This window comes from Ascidiella aspersa, chromosome 7 (assembly GCF_963924565.1).
Source record: "Ascidiella aspersa chromosome 7, kaAscAspe10.2, whole genome shotgun sequence".
Classification (NCBI taxonomy): Eukaryota; Metazoa; Chordata; class Ascidiacea; order Phlebobranchia; family Ascidiidae; genus Ascidiella; species Ascidiella aspersa.
The window spans coordinates 692,917-707,610 of NC_139453.1; the positions used below are offsets into that span (position 1 = coordinate 692,917).

Sequence of the window (14,694 nt, forward strand, 5' to 3'; positions counted from 1 at the left end):
TTAATATTTTACCGGTCGATCCATTCGTGAGACGGCGTCAGTCAGAGGTTGCAGATCGGATCCAGCGATTTTGCAATTCACCAACCACAGCTTGTTTATGTTGCTTCCACTTGTTGCCAGGCAACTCAACCGACGTGACCCCAACTTGCTGTAACGCAGGTTCAAAAGCTCCATCTATAAAACAAGAAAGTTGAGTTATTACACACTCGCCCTTCTACAGATGCGCCACGTTTTCTAAAATAATAAACACGGCATTTGAGTTGATGACGTCATGATTCATTTTTCTCAATTGATGGAAATAAAGAGATTCGTTAAAAGCGTCGCTATTCACTTTGCAATATTGTAGAAGCGCATTACGAAAGTTGAAAACTCGTCCATGGAACGCACTGTATAGTATCTGTGGGATAAAATATTCCCTCAAAACAGGCTAAAAGGAAGAATAAAGACAAATTAAAATTTTCCCTCAGTGCGCAAAACATTGCTATTCTGCCAGTTTTCATTTAACAGCGAGCCAGATGCAGCAAACGATAGGTTCAAGACCCCTGCTGTATATATGAAGAGATATGTTAAAGAGTTAAACAACTGCTTTAAAGGTCGTTTGTTGTACAGACCTTCCCTAAAGTTAGCGTTAGAAAAACACGAATATTTTATTGCAGAAAACCATGAATATTCTATTGTAACAATAACCAACTAAACTCGCAGTAATTCTGCATCCGAGTCTATTATGACGGTCTCAATATTACATACTAAGATTTACGTCACTGGAAAATTCTTAAATGCACTTATTCCGTTCTTTGTACAAAAACTAAAATATAAGCAAATAAAAATGATAAAATTAATTAAATATCTTTATAAAACAATCAGCAATAAATATACGTGTTCTACACGACCACCTTTCAAAGTATAAATCGTCGCGAATTAAGAATACTTTATTAATATCGTGCTCGCTCAAGCAAAATATCATATTTATACGTAAAAGCTCGATTTTTTAAGTTATCTGGCCAAAATTAACTTTAACCTTAGAAAATATATTTTTTTACATTTCAAGATAGAATAACTGCATTTCCGCAAATACAAATACATTCCGATGGAAGAGTGAGGTCATTGCTAAGGCCAATTAAGCAAAAATAAATAAATTAATTAATAATTGCAATTAATTTTCGGTGTAGGCTATTACGCAAAAAAATATTTTGCGTTACAAAGTCTTATTATCTTGTTTTTTCAATGAACTTGTTTGTATATTTCTTTCTTTAAAAATAGAAACTCACGTTGAAAACACGGAAAAAGTTATTAGTTCAAAAAAACACCATGTAAACATTGAGCTCTTTCAATAGAGGATAACAAAACATTGCTTGTACTACCCTTTAATAAGTTGAAAAGACGATTTAGTTTGAGTAAATATTTTTTTACATTATTAATATTTCAGATTACGTCACTCGAATTCATTCATGCGTAACTGGCACGTATTGCGTTGGACAAACCTTGTGATTGGTGTGCGTCATTGTATCCATCAACATTTCCAAACCGTTGCCGGTAAATGTGACTGAGCCGATGTTGATGACCATCTCCCTTTGTGTGGCTCGAAGCACGTGACAGAGACTGGACACTTCGTTGGGAACAATCGTTCCACCCTTTATATCAAGCTCTCCAGGGAGGGAATCAGCCAGAGACCTGGTGATGCCTTCATCATTGGATTCCTGTGCTAAACTGCAAAGCTTAAATAATTTGGAGTTAAATCTGTAATCATGTGTTGAAAGTTGGGACCCAAGCGAAGTGATTAGATCTTTAAGCAAAGCTTTCTTCCTGGCAACATCAGCAGAAGAGATTTGAAATACAGGCTTTAGCTTATGGTGGATTCCTGTGTTCAGTAACCCGAAAAGAAATCGTAGAACCATTTCCCACTCGTCACTTTCCATGCTTTGAAGATGTTTAGAAAAACTTTCAAGGTCTGTATCGAACATCAGATGGAGTGCTGCAAAAAATTCATGCCAAAGGAGGTGGATAAAGAAGAAAACTTTGTCCCCCTCCAGTATTTTGAGGTCAGGGTCTGTGGAAGAAACTTGCATGTTAATAAAATCTTCCAAACCAGCAGCATCAAGATTAGCTTTGGCAAAATCATCCAAATCAAAGTTAACCTTGTCATTGAGCATTCCGATAACAGCCAAGTGCGAAAGTTTATGTAAAATATTTGGGTTATTTTCAAACTTTGGGGAGTGAATGCAATTGTTAACAAACGAGGCAAAAACATCAGTAAGAGTGAATGAGCTATCATTTGTGCAATATTTTATGATATATGGTGCTATAGTTTGGGCAAATATTGGAATAAAACACAAAGCATTAGCTGATGGGTTTTGTTCGAGTAACTTTTTGATCTTTTCATAATCCTCTTGGTTTGGATAAATCTTTCTGAAGTACCGATCTTGGGAGCTTTCATTAAAGCCAATTACCCGTACTGGAAAGTGGGGCTTGCAACTTGGGTGTAGCTTGTGATAAGCCCCCGGTCGTGAAGCAAGCAGCTTGTGAGCATTTGGAAGAATGTCACCTCGTAGAAGGTTTTGGAGAATGACAACTGGCTTAGCGCTATCGTACAAACCAATCACAGGAGCATCCAATGAAAGGCCTTTAAACCTACATTCGTCCATACCATCCATTACAATATATACGTTATTGGATTTAAAAATTCTGGCCAAAAGTTCATTCTCTAAACCTGCTTCACTCTTCCAGTTTAGATTGAAATTTCTAGTTGAGGTTGTAAGAAATTCAAGAACACTCATAACCTTATCATTATCTAATTCCTTAAGATATAGAAATGCCAAATACGAACTATCGTGAGCAGTTATTGCATCTCTGACATGCTTTTTTAATATGTCTCTACTATGCTTGAAATACTGCTTAGCAAATGTAGTTTTGCCAATTCCAGCGGAACCAATCAAAGTAATAATGTTGCCATACCTTGTAACATAATCGTCAAACGCAGCTTTGTTGCTGAATTTCTTACTTTTAGCCTCTTCAGCTGCATTTTCCTTTGCAGAAGCACCCAGTTTATCCACTGTAACCCTGGTAGAGTTTAATGTTTTGCTGGGAATCAATCCTTTTGCACCAAACATCTCCGGTGTTGATTGACGCTCCACTATGGCCTCAAGTTCACACAGATCAGTCGGCAGAGTTCCAATGATCTTCTCAGCATATTCATTGAGGGCTTCTCTTAAGGATGCATCTAGAAACACAAAATAACATTCTGTAAACTGTTTTCAAACAAAATAAAGTAAATGTATGAAGCAAGTTTGAATTAAATACTTGTTTACTGCATGGAATACTTGTACAATTATGGCTCAGTAATATGAATATGCTAAAACACAACGATTCGAACCTGGGGTATATCTATTGAGCTCAGGCAAACACAAACCGACCAGATGCCATTAGTTGTTGGCATAAATCACCATTATGTTTTTCTTTCAACAATCTATTCACCTAACGTCCTTCCAATAAATCACAGTTAGCAATGCTTGGAAAGACACAGAATGATGCCGCATTGCTGTAAACTTTTAATCTTAAGTTATTTTAATGCTGTTTATTTCACAATTTTCTAACTCTTGAGATCTGTTGTTTAGTGCTATTTTTTTGTAACTACTTACACATCTGACATCTGTTTACCAGTGCAGTAATGTTAAAAAAAAAGTTTATATATGCCTAGGTTCGCCAGCAGTAATATGATGTGACACAGTGAATATAAAACACTTTGGTTTCCATAAAAATGTGATTACAGAAGTTGTTTGTTGACCTTTTGGTTCACTGCTACCTCATAGGTTTGTGTTAAACCTCAACCACTTAGAATTGGTAAAAATTGAAAATCCCACCCACAAGACAATGAAGTTAAGTGGCATTAACTGTGATACTTTTTAAAACTTTTTTTAATTTCTAACTCATTTAGCCTGAATATGTCATGTAGATTTATTTTAAAAATGTATCCACTTGCATCAATATAGTATTGTAAAAATGAAAAGTATAAATGCCTGGTGACGCCAGCATTGATATGCCATGACACAGTTAACCAAATTTCAATTTGGTTTCAATTAAACATAATTACAGGAGTTGTTGATTGGCATTTTGTTTCACTGCTACTTTAAAGGTAAATGTTATAAGTCCTAGACCAATTGGAATTGAGAAAAACACCATAAGACAATGAAGTTAAAGTGTCATTGATTGTGATACTTTTACATAATTATAAGTAAAATTATTTAACAGTAAAGATTTGCAATATGTCAAAGCACTTTATAATTTTAGCCTTGGTATAAGACCTACACCACTGGCAATAAATATAATTAATTAACTGTTAATGTAAACCTCAATGCCCACATCCACTGGATGCTTTCCACAATCCCACCTCATCGATTAACAAATGTATTAAGCACAGTAAAGTATCTATGACTCACCTGCCTCTGCAATGGAGCGTTCATCTGGTTTGTCGGCAGCTAGAAATATACAATATCAAGGTTTATAAAACGTCATTACCCCACACAAACATTACAGGTCAATCTTATGTGTTTACAAATGTTAGTGACTGTTCAGGTTTAAAAGGTTATGTTTGCTGATTGTGCAAATAGATTATGTGAATTGCATACAGTAAACACCATATAAGAGTTAAAAAGAAACATTAATACAGTTTACTCATCTCTTAGCAGCTCATAAGTTTGAATGCACAAGGCCAAGTACATGGATAAATGTTGACTAATCGTGGAAATAAATATACAATTTTGTGTTGTTCAATCAGTTACATATGTGACACAATGCATCACTTTACTCACGATTATGTTGGTGGATGTGGACAGCATCGGCGAATATACTGTTATCGATGTTGGCGTTATCTGAATAAACAAATAGCTTAGAAGATTATGATTTATAAGTCAATAAAAAATACAAAAACAGGAATTTTGCTTCTTAAAACCGCAATTTTGAATCTTTTTTTTTAAACAGCTATTTTGCTTTCAAACACGAATTTTGCTTCCTAGACAAAGTTACAATTGTAAAATGGCATACAGAACTTCAATCGCAATGTTTTGACCTTAGCTCCGGGGTCAGGAATCTTTTAGCTACAGGATTTTGAGCGGGCCGCAAATAGTTTCCAGTCTTTCATGATAATGTGGCCCCCGACCATATGTCTGCCGCAATCCCCCACTACTTGCGTACTATGTCAAATAATAGTGATTGTTAGTTATTCTACAGTTCTTTGTGTCTTTGATTCTTTGTTCTAGGTTAAAGTTAGATTCAGAATTTACAATAAATATTTACTCATGAATTTTGCAAAACGCAAAAGTTAACAAGGAGTGTCGCGAATTTAACAAGGATTGGATGCCCAGGTAGGTTTCCCTTAAGTCCCAAGAAAGCAGTATGTTTGGTGTGCAATGTAAGTGTTGCTGTGTTTAAAGAGTACAATATACGACAAAACATGCAGGCCGTGTCAGTAAGAATAATGTGTTGATTCAGGAATTCTGCCCGCCAAGTACTTTATTTTTCCATATCCGGCCGCCAGCTAAAGAAGTTGCCCGCCCCTGCTTTAAAGGATTTGTGGCAACCCTCTCATTTTACTTTGTTGTTAAGCAAAAATAATTCACCTCCAAGTTGCACGGCCACTCCTCCAGATTGACCGGAGATGTTATGTTGGGTTTTCGAGGTTCCAGCTTCTAAGGTTAAACAGTTTGATTTCAATATTTAATGTTGTTTACTTTTTCTACTGGTTGTGAATTGTGAATACTAGAAATTATTTGTTCAGTTTTTCTAAACTGCTGGGTCAAGTTAAATTGATGTTCAAGCAAAGTTAATTTTAAAACTTTATCAACTTGTAATTTTTTTTTTAGTTACAAGCTTGTAGTTTTAAATTCAAGGCTAAATTATAAAAAAAATAAACAATCAAAGTTTTAGGTTGATAACATTTTTAAAAACACACGTTCGCACATTAATTTTGCCAAGTTATAAACCATAATAATGATTAATTATCATTTGTTAGTAGCATGTTTTTCCCGAAGATATCGCCCAATAGCATTGAAATAAAATACTAATCATATCCGACTGTTTATCAAAGGATAACACAAGACCCGAAGATAAAAACAAAACCAATCTAACTTACGATTATTTGACATGCTTGCTTTAAGTTTTGTTGACAATGTTGGTCTTTTTGACACCGGTAATTGCACTGGTTGTATCAATTATAATCCTGAAAGGATTCTAAAATGGCCGATTTCTGTTTTTTTTTGCTGAAAAAGGTCAACTGGTCGCCCTAGGAACAAACCTTTACGGGTCACTGATTATTATAATCTCGCGAACTTTTAAACAGCCGCAATCCATCTCGAAATTAAAATACTTTGAAATATTTTTCGATTGTGTTGCACTTTTTTAATAATGCTTTTCAACAATGAAACAATATTGGTAGGTTTTCTAGGTAATAACTGCTGCTTAGGCTGATTCCCCACCGGACTTTAGACACGACGCGACGAAGCATGTCTGACTGTTGACTTGTCGCGTCGTGCCTGAAAGCGCCTCTGTCCAATCCCCACCGACAAAGCGCGCGAAACTTGAACTAGTCAAAGCTAGGCTTATATTATTCAAACTTTGGGAGAAATATGGATTTGGAAAGGTAACAAGCGGTTTATACGACAACACAAGTGCTGGGTACACCTTATTTGTAAGAATATTTTAGAATTCTTTCTATGCACTTTTCGCACAGTATTGAAGCATGAAAATAAATTTTAAAATTGCGCAAGAATTTTGTCAAAATCATTTTTGGCCGTCAATTAGCACTTTTAAAGTTAAAGTTGCATTAGGGTATTATAGATTCCTATTTAAGTTAAAAGAAATACAACCAGTCTTTAAACGTATGCAAAATTACAAATAGAACAAACTGGAAAGGGCTTTTCAACCGTTCCAGGATTATATTTCCATAATAATTAGAAAAAAATATCTACTCAACCTTTCAAAATAACATTGCTAACGTAAAACCTACAAAAAACGTAAAAAACTCGTGGTTTCAACAAAAAACATCTTTAGTCACAGCGAAAAGTGGTGCACGCGCTATCTCGCTAAAAACGCGTTTAGTCGTGTCTGTCTGCTGTGCGTAAGATTTGCGTCAAGTCTGGTCGATGGAGACGCGACAACAAAAGAAATAGCGTTCCATCTCATTAGTTGCGATCAAACTGCTTTAAAGCGTGTTTGTCTAACCGGTGGGGATTCAAAAGATGGATTGTAATCGATTATTGCGTCAGACCATTAGTAATGCTTGGAGCTGCGGTAAAAGTAAGCCCAGATCTGCAGCGGTTTGGGGATGTCTTATATGTTTATTGGGACTATTGTTAGATCCCTATGACTCCTTATATCAGATTCCCATCAGAAGGTTAACATCTACCCAAAGACTACTTGTTTATCAGTCCGATGTATTAGCATTAGCAAAGGCGACTGCTCACGACGGCGCCCAGGACAGACTGCCGAGGGCGTAGCACGAAAAGGCACATGCGAGAAAGTGAGAGTAAGAAGAGAGAAAGGGAGGAGTAAGTGAGAGTAAGAAGAGAAAGAGGGAGGAGTAAGTGAAAGTAAGAAGAGAAAGAGGTAGAAGCGAGTGAGAGTAAGAAGAGAGAGAGGGAGGAGTAAGTGAAAGTAAGAAGAGAAAGAGGTAGGAGCGAGTGAGGGTAAGAAGAGAGAGAGGGAGGAGCGAGTGAGAGTAAGAAGAGAGAGAAGGAGAAGTAAGTGAGAGTAAGAAGATAAAGAGAAAGGAGTAAGTGAGAGTAAGAAGAGAAAGAGGTAGGAGAGAGTGAGAGTAAGAAGAGAGAGAAGGAGGAGTAAGTGAGAGTAAGAAGAGAAAGAGGTAGGAGCGAGTGAGGGTAAGAAGAGAGATAGCATACGCGATTAGCGATTATGGTAAATTCACCCCAGGGGGTTCCTTTATAAGCTTTTTTAGGCAGTCACGGCATAGATTTAGGTAACGTGTCTGCGAGCAGACAGTTTGTTTTAAATTTAATTTTGTGCAGTTTAGGCCAAGATAGTTCAGCGATAGCGGGGTTTAAATAGTTTAATAATTAGTAACAATAACTATAAGGTTTAGTGCAACTTTTGAAATTTCAGCGCCGGTTATGAATGCGATTTCCAACTATTTGTCACTAGGTACGGCTCAACTGGCCTAGTAAGTTTGTTGTTGATCTTTTTAGTCCAATGATTAAGGCGTTTTAGTGGTAAAAATATTTCATGAACTTATTTATTTATTTCGTTGAAGTATTTAAAAATTTAGTTCTAAAAATACCATGTCCCAAAAAAAGAGAAACTAGACGGGTTTGCGGTTGTTCTATATTTTGTCAGTGAATATTTTTCATGGACTTATTTTTATGGGTGGTTTAATAATTGGGTCATTATAAATAAGGTTATTTACCAGGTAAATTAGTGTAATATAATATATTACACTTTGGTTTATTCGTTTTACGGTTTATATTAAGTTGTACTTTCTCTTGACTTGTTTCTGCAAGCAAAAACAGATATGGGCCGAAAAATTTCTTGCCTCCTGCCATCCCTTTCGACGTAAATGTAGGGGAAGGCGGGGCAAAACGGACCCCATAAGGGATAAATGCTATATTAAATGTTACTATTATTGAAAGTTACTCCTATGCTAAAAAAAACAACTGAAAGAAGCACCGTACCTTCTGAATAAATTAACTTTTGTTGTCGATTTTTAAACGGGGCAAAACGGACCCCACTTATAAAATATAATTTAATTGATTTGTTGTGTGGAAATGCCGGATCAATGATTTGTGTTCAAGTGACGAGTAAAAAATTTCAGAGATATTGTCACAAGTTACGTCACAACGTGACGTCATAATTTAAGTAATGGTATACATGGCGCCTTTATAGCTTGGAAAATATTTACTAAGGTAAGCAAAAACATACAAAAAACAAACAAAATAGCACTATACTAAGTACTGGTAGCATTGCCACTCCTTTATAAGTTACATGGTTATAAATAGGCCGTACCGTACGTAAACTGCCTTATATTTATCTTAATGTATACCAACTCATAAGTATTAAAACAAATAGCAATCGAGCTTTTTTACAACAGATATTGGTAAAATTTCTGATTGTTTGGCCTTCTTGCAAAACTTATCTAAACTTAAAACATAATGATTTATTATTTAATTTTATTCCAGTTCCAAAATGTTTTACTAAAAGGAAAATCAAAGTTACAAACAGGGCAGTTTTAGGCTAGTAATAACGGATTAACTTGTGAGGGGTCCGTTTTGCCCCGCTTGGGGGTCCGTTTTGCCCCAACACTATCAGTCGCATGAAAACCTGGTTTCTTTAAAATCGTTCAACTTGAAACGCCAACTGTTTCGGATTAATAAACACACCTTTACCTACAAATTATTTAGCAAAAAAAGTTACTCTGTCTTTACTTGAACTTTACTAATAAACGCATCATTTTACTGCGCTATCCTTATATCAATATCCCCCAAACACATTTTCTCCCCTCCCTGGTTTGTACGAAATCGAATCAGCCTGATTTTTGTCGACAAACCTTTTTTCGACGTTAGTCACTGTTCAAAAAACAAATATTGACGCTGGCAATTTTCGTTAACGAGAAAGGTGGGGGGTCCGTTTTGCCCCGCTTTCCTCTAATTATTTTTTCCACACAAAAACGCTTATTGTTTTAACCCTCTCTCCTCCTTGCCCTTAAACCAAACAAAAAACAATTTATTTTCCCCCATTAATAAAAAACCTACAATCGAATAAACAAACTATGTATTTGATGACCCCGAAGCAATAAACATTTCATTAACAAAACAGTATTTTTAATTTTTTTTTTCATACCTTTTTCAAAAAAATGCACCCCCAACCCTTGAGCATTTTTTTTTTTTTTGGTCAAAATTCGAATTAAGAACAACCAACAGTTTTTTCTTATACATCAACATTTGTATTAATTTGCCATAAAACCACCCGATTGTTGGGTTATTAACCAATGACAAGGGGTTCGTAGTATCATTTTTATGGTTTACTAGCGATTTGTTTTACATAAATAGCATATTTGCAAACACTACAAAAGGGAGATATTGCTAGATATTATTGTAGCTAGGTTGGCGTAGAAAGCTTCAAATAACTTAACGTCACATTGCCGCATCACTTAACTTAAGCTGCTTGTTTGTGCACTGTTGTGCGTGACAACAGCAAGAAGCTTAAAAATTTAAAACGTTCTGACGTTTCCGGCCTTTTCATGCCCCTTAAACCATCGTTTTGTTTATCAGAGATTATGTAAAAAATATGGCAACCCTAGTAAATAGTATTCAGATTTTGTTTTGTTTACTTGTGAATACAAAATCATTTATCATCTTCGTTGTATAAATAGATGATTGCTTTTACCATTATGTTCAAAATATTTTGCGAAGTTTCGATAATAACATTTCCTTAAACTGTGAGATTTTAGACTGGAATTCATTAGACTAATTTTTACCGTATTCCGTATTTATTTATGCAAATAAAAAATAAATTGCGCACACAATTTCAAGGTGACGTTATACATTCCGATGGACTGGTTATACTGCGAAATCTAAAGGCTTATTGAAACATATTAAACATTTTCTTAACTGCATATGACATCCGATGGCCAGGGAGACTTTTAGGTTTTGTCTGTGTTTGTTTGGCATACTGACTTCTGGCGTTTTAAAGAAAAATACAACGCTTTGAGGTACCCTGTTTCGCTGCAATCAAAGTGCCCCTTTGTCACTTATTAGCGTGAGACAGCTTCCACAAATTTTCCTTTTAACCTATTATGGCTATTAAAATTATACTCCAAAAAGCTGTACACAATGTTAAAATTGTATACTTCACACTTTTAATAATTGATCTTATTCAATATTCGACTTTTGACGTAACTTATGCAAAGCCGTTTTAATGTTAATCCTGGTAATGAAGATTGTAATGTTTCTTTGAAGTGTGTGTTTTGGTTAAAAGTTAAAATATTTTGCTCTGTATATTTATAAAACATTTAGTGCAGGTTTTACTTGTAAGATTGCGGCAAACTCGTTTTTTAAAACGAAATCACAGGCTTAACCCGTTAGATAGGTTCTGTTTCGTTGGGACTTGCTTATTACAGGGGCTGATTTCTGCCGGGTTTCGGCGTTAAACCTGTTGGTGCTTAACGAAATTTGTAGGACTACAAAAAATTTGTGGCATTATATTCAAAGACTAATTTCGTTTTATAATTGCCCATTATATTCTACCATTGCAAGCGAAAAATTTTGCAGTTTCTGTGTAATTAATTTTTTCCAGTTAAAATTCAAAATTGTAATTCTTCCTAATCCTTGCGAATAATTATATTTTTATGGTGGTGAAGCAATAAATAAACGTTGTTATGTAATCGCAAGAGCGTAAAAGGTTCCGGTTCCGAATAAGCGTCACAGCCTAATTCCTTTCGTTCAGTATGTAATGCATTTTCGTTCCCCTGTCTGCATTGGAGGTCACTAGAACCACATCACTGCAGTTTGTACGCGACAATAAACAGAAATCATTTTGCGTTACGCGGTGTCTGTTTAGGGCGGTCAGGCATCACTTTCAAGATAATAGAGCCAAACAATTATTATTTTATTCCGCAACAGAGCAATAGAAATTACTCCCCCAGACTGCAGCTGCGATCTACACGTCATACGCTTGTGCGCCCAACTGTGACATAATGGATGAACGACGCTGATAAATTGTATTTTTATTTCAAAAATTAATTTTGCTAAAATTGCAAGACTGCAATTGACATATTAGGCTAATATTACATTTGAAAAAATGATTTTACATTTAAAAATCATTTTCCACTCATTGCCTTAATTAATTGGTGGTGCATTAATTGGGTGATTATAAATAGGTTAATTTACCAAGCTAATTCTTGAAATAATATATCTTACAGTTTGGTGTGTTGGTTTTGTGGTATAGATTAAGTTGTGCTTTCCCTTAAGGACACGAAAAAGTCTTGCCTTCACCCACAGATGCAAAGGGAAGTTGGCCAAGAGATACATTTTCTTTGATCGTTTTTTTTTTGTTAAGACTAAGCAAAAATCATTTGTTTCAGTCCTATTAACCCCGCACCCTATCAAATCTCCTTTTATAGATAAATACAACCCCCGAAACTTTTCCTTGACTTGTTTCTGCAAGCAAAAACAGATATGAGCTGAAAATGTCCCGCTTTTACTTACGACGTAGATGCAAAAGGGGTAGTTTGCGTGACAACAGCAACCAGCAGTTCCTTAAAAACTTAACAACGTTATAATATCTCTGAACTTTTTTGTGCCACTTAAAAAATAATTTGTATGCCCCTTTAACCATAATTTCTCACAGAAACTGTAAGATTAGTCTAAAATTCATTAGACTGTTCCTTACTGTATTCCGTGTTTGTTTATTCAGACATAAATTAGATCGCTCACACAATTTTAAAGTGGCGTTGTACATTTCGAAGAACTCGTTATACTGCGAAATCTAAACGCTCATGGAAACACATATTAAACAAACTACATATAATTGCATATAACACCCGATGTACAGAGCGACGTTTAGGTTTTGTGTGTATTAATTGTTGGCATACTGGCTTCTTAAGTTTTAAAGCGGAATACACCGCTTTGGCGTAATCTGTTTCGCTGCTATATCGCAGTGCCTCTTTGTCAGGTATTAGCGCATGACAGCCTCCGCAACGTTTTCCTTTTGACCTATAATGGCTATCGAATAGTCCCAAAAGCTGTACACAACGTTCTAAAGTTGAAGCCTACTACTACACACTTACAATTGATCTTGTCCAATTTTGGACTTTAAACGTAAATTTTGCTAGGCTTTCACGTTATAATAATCCTGGTACTAGAGAATGTACAATTTTTTTGAAGAGAGTATTTTGGGTAAATGGGAAATTTTTTTGCTTTGTAGTTATTTTTAGTGCACTTAGTGCATGTTTCTCTTGTAAGATTGCGGCAAACTGGTTTATTCCTTTTAAAACAAGAACACAGGCCTAACCCGTTAGGTAGGTTCTGTTTCGTTGGGACTTGCTTATTACAGGCGCTGATATTCACCAGGTTTCGTCAGTAAACCTGTTGGTGCTTAACGAAATGTCCGGCACCACAAAAAATTGCGGCAATATTTTAAAAGACTTAATTTCCTTTTACAACTGCCCGTTATGTTTTACCACTGCAAGCGAAACGTTCTGCAGTTTTTGTGTAATTAATTTTTCCAGTTAAAATTCAAAGTTTAAATAAATGCAAATCCTTGCAAATAATTTTTTCATGGCGGTGTAGTAATAAACAAACATTGTTGTGTACGTCAAATGTGACATAATGGATGAACGACGCTGATAAATTGTATTTTTATTTTAAAAATGATTTGCCTAAAATTGCAAGACTGCAATTGACATATTAGGCTGATATTACGTTTGAAAAAAATGATTTTACATTCATTTGAAAATTCTTTTCCACTCATTGCCTTAATTAAACACTTTAACCAGAATGGGCAAGTTTGTTACAAAGGGCCGCAAGAGATAGAATGTTGAATTTTGTAAATCTCATGGAATTGCGCAACGATTCCCTTGGAACGAGCTAAATCATACTGCGGCTAAAAGGTTATACAATGTTAGTTTTTAGTGTAGAATCCATAGCATACCGTAGCCGCTACATATCATAGTACGTGTTTTTTAGAATGACGTGGTACAATTTAAAGATTTGGTTATATTGTGGTTTGTCTAATGTTTCAATGATAAAAATATAAATGCACAAATCTAAAGTCTAAAAAAAAACATAAAAGAATTCGAGCAAAAACAAGATATGTCCCGAAAATAAATTTTCGGCCCATATAATTAATAGAAAATTCATTTAAATTTTTGATTTACATATCTTATTGAATATGGTCTTCAAATTCCTTGGTGTGTTTTGTGCATGGAAACATTTAAACAGTACCATGAAACATGCTCCTTTAAAACAACAACTAACAAATGCTTATCCAAGTATGACGAGCAAAAACTGGTCCATTTTTGAGTCAAAACTGTGCAGTCTTAAAAGACAAAAACTAGACCAAACTGGTTAGATTTGCACGCGCACACACACAAGCACGCATCTGTTGCGCATGTGCTTCTCACAGAAGTTTGTGTGGGGGTTGTTTTGTGTGTAACATGGATAAAGGATAGTGTTGGATCGCCGCTGACCTTATACAAAGGTAATTTCCACATTTCGGTCAAAGTTCACAAACCAACTGAACGCTTCCCACTTTAAACCAATGCTAAAAGTAAAATATTTTTTTACCGTGAAAATTTTCATAAAAGACGTAATTTTATTTTATCTTTCGTTTCGTTCGATATGAAACTAAAAACCTAGTTTGAATACATTAAAGGAAATGTCGGAATGGCCTGGTGAAAAAATAACATTTTTTTACACTTTTGAAATTTTTATTACTTTTAGTTTTTATTACCGGTACCTGCAAAAATTCTAGTAACGTCGTTTGTGACTATTCCGGCCCACGTGCTTAAGAGATTCATATTTACGGGAGGAGAAAAAAAACTTTACACGTTGAATTTGATTATTTTTTAGCATAGCATTGACGTCATTTGGTCGGATCTCACGATCGTGCTTTAGACTAAAACATCAGATGTTGGGATCAATTACAAAACATCACACATCGCTAGAGTTTGCAAAACCACCACAAACCACTAAC

General features: G+C 35.3%; 1 protein-coding gene across 1 annotated transcript; it reads right to left on the reverse strand.

Annotated features, from left to right (window-relative positions):
* LOC146137178 (NACHT, LRR and PYD domains-containing protein 12-like) lies at positions 1-8,607 on the reverse strand. The gene is made up of 6 exons (XM_083394910.1): positions 6,125-8,607; positions 5,613-5,681; positions 4,806-4,865; positions 4,434-4,472; positions 1,482-3,217; positions 1-174 (listed from the first exon to the last, which is right to left on the reverse strand). Exons 1-6 carry the CDS (start codon positions 6,135-6,137, stop codon positions 1-3), a joined length of 2,091 nt encoding a protein of 696 aa, XP_083251036.1. The 5' UTR covers positions 6,138-8,607.
* Positions 8,608-14,694: the final 6,087 nt, after the last annotated feature.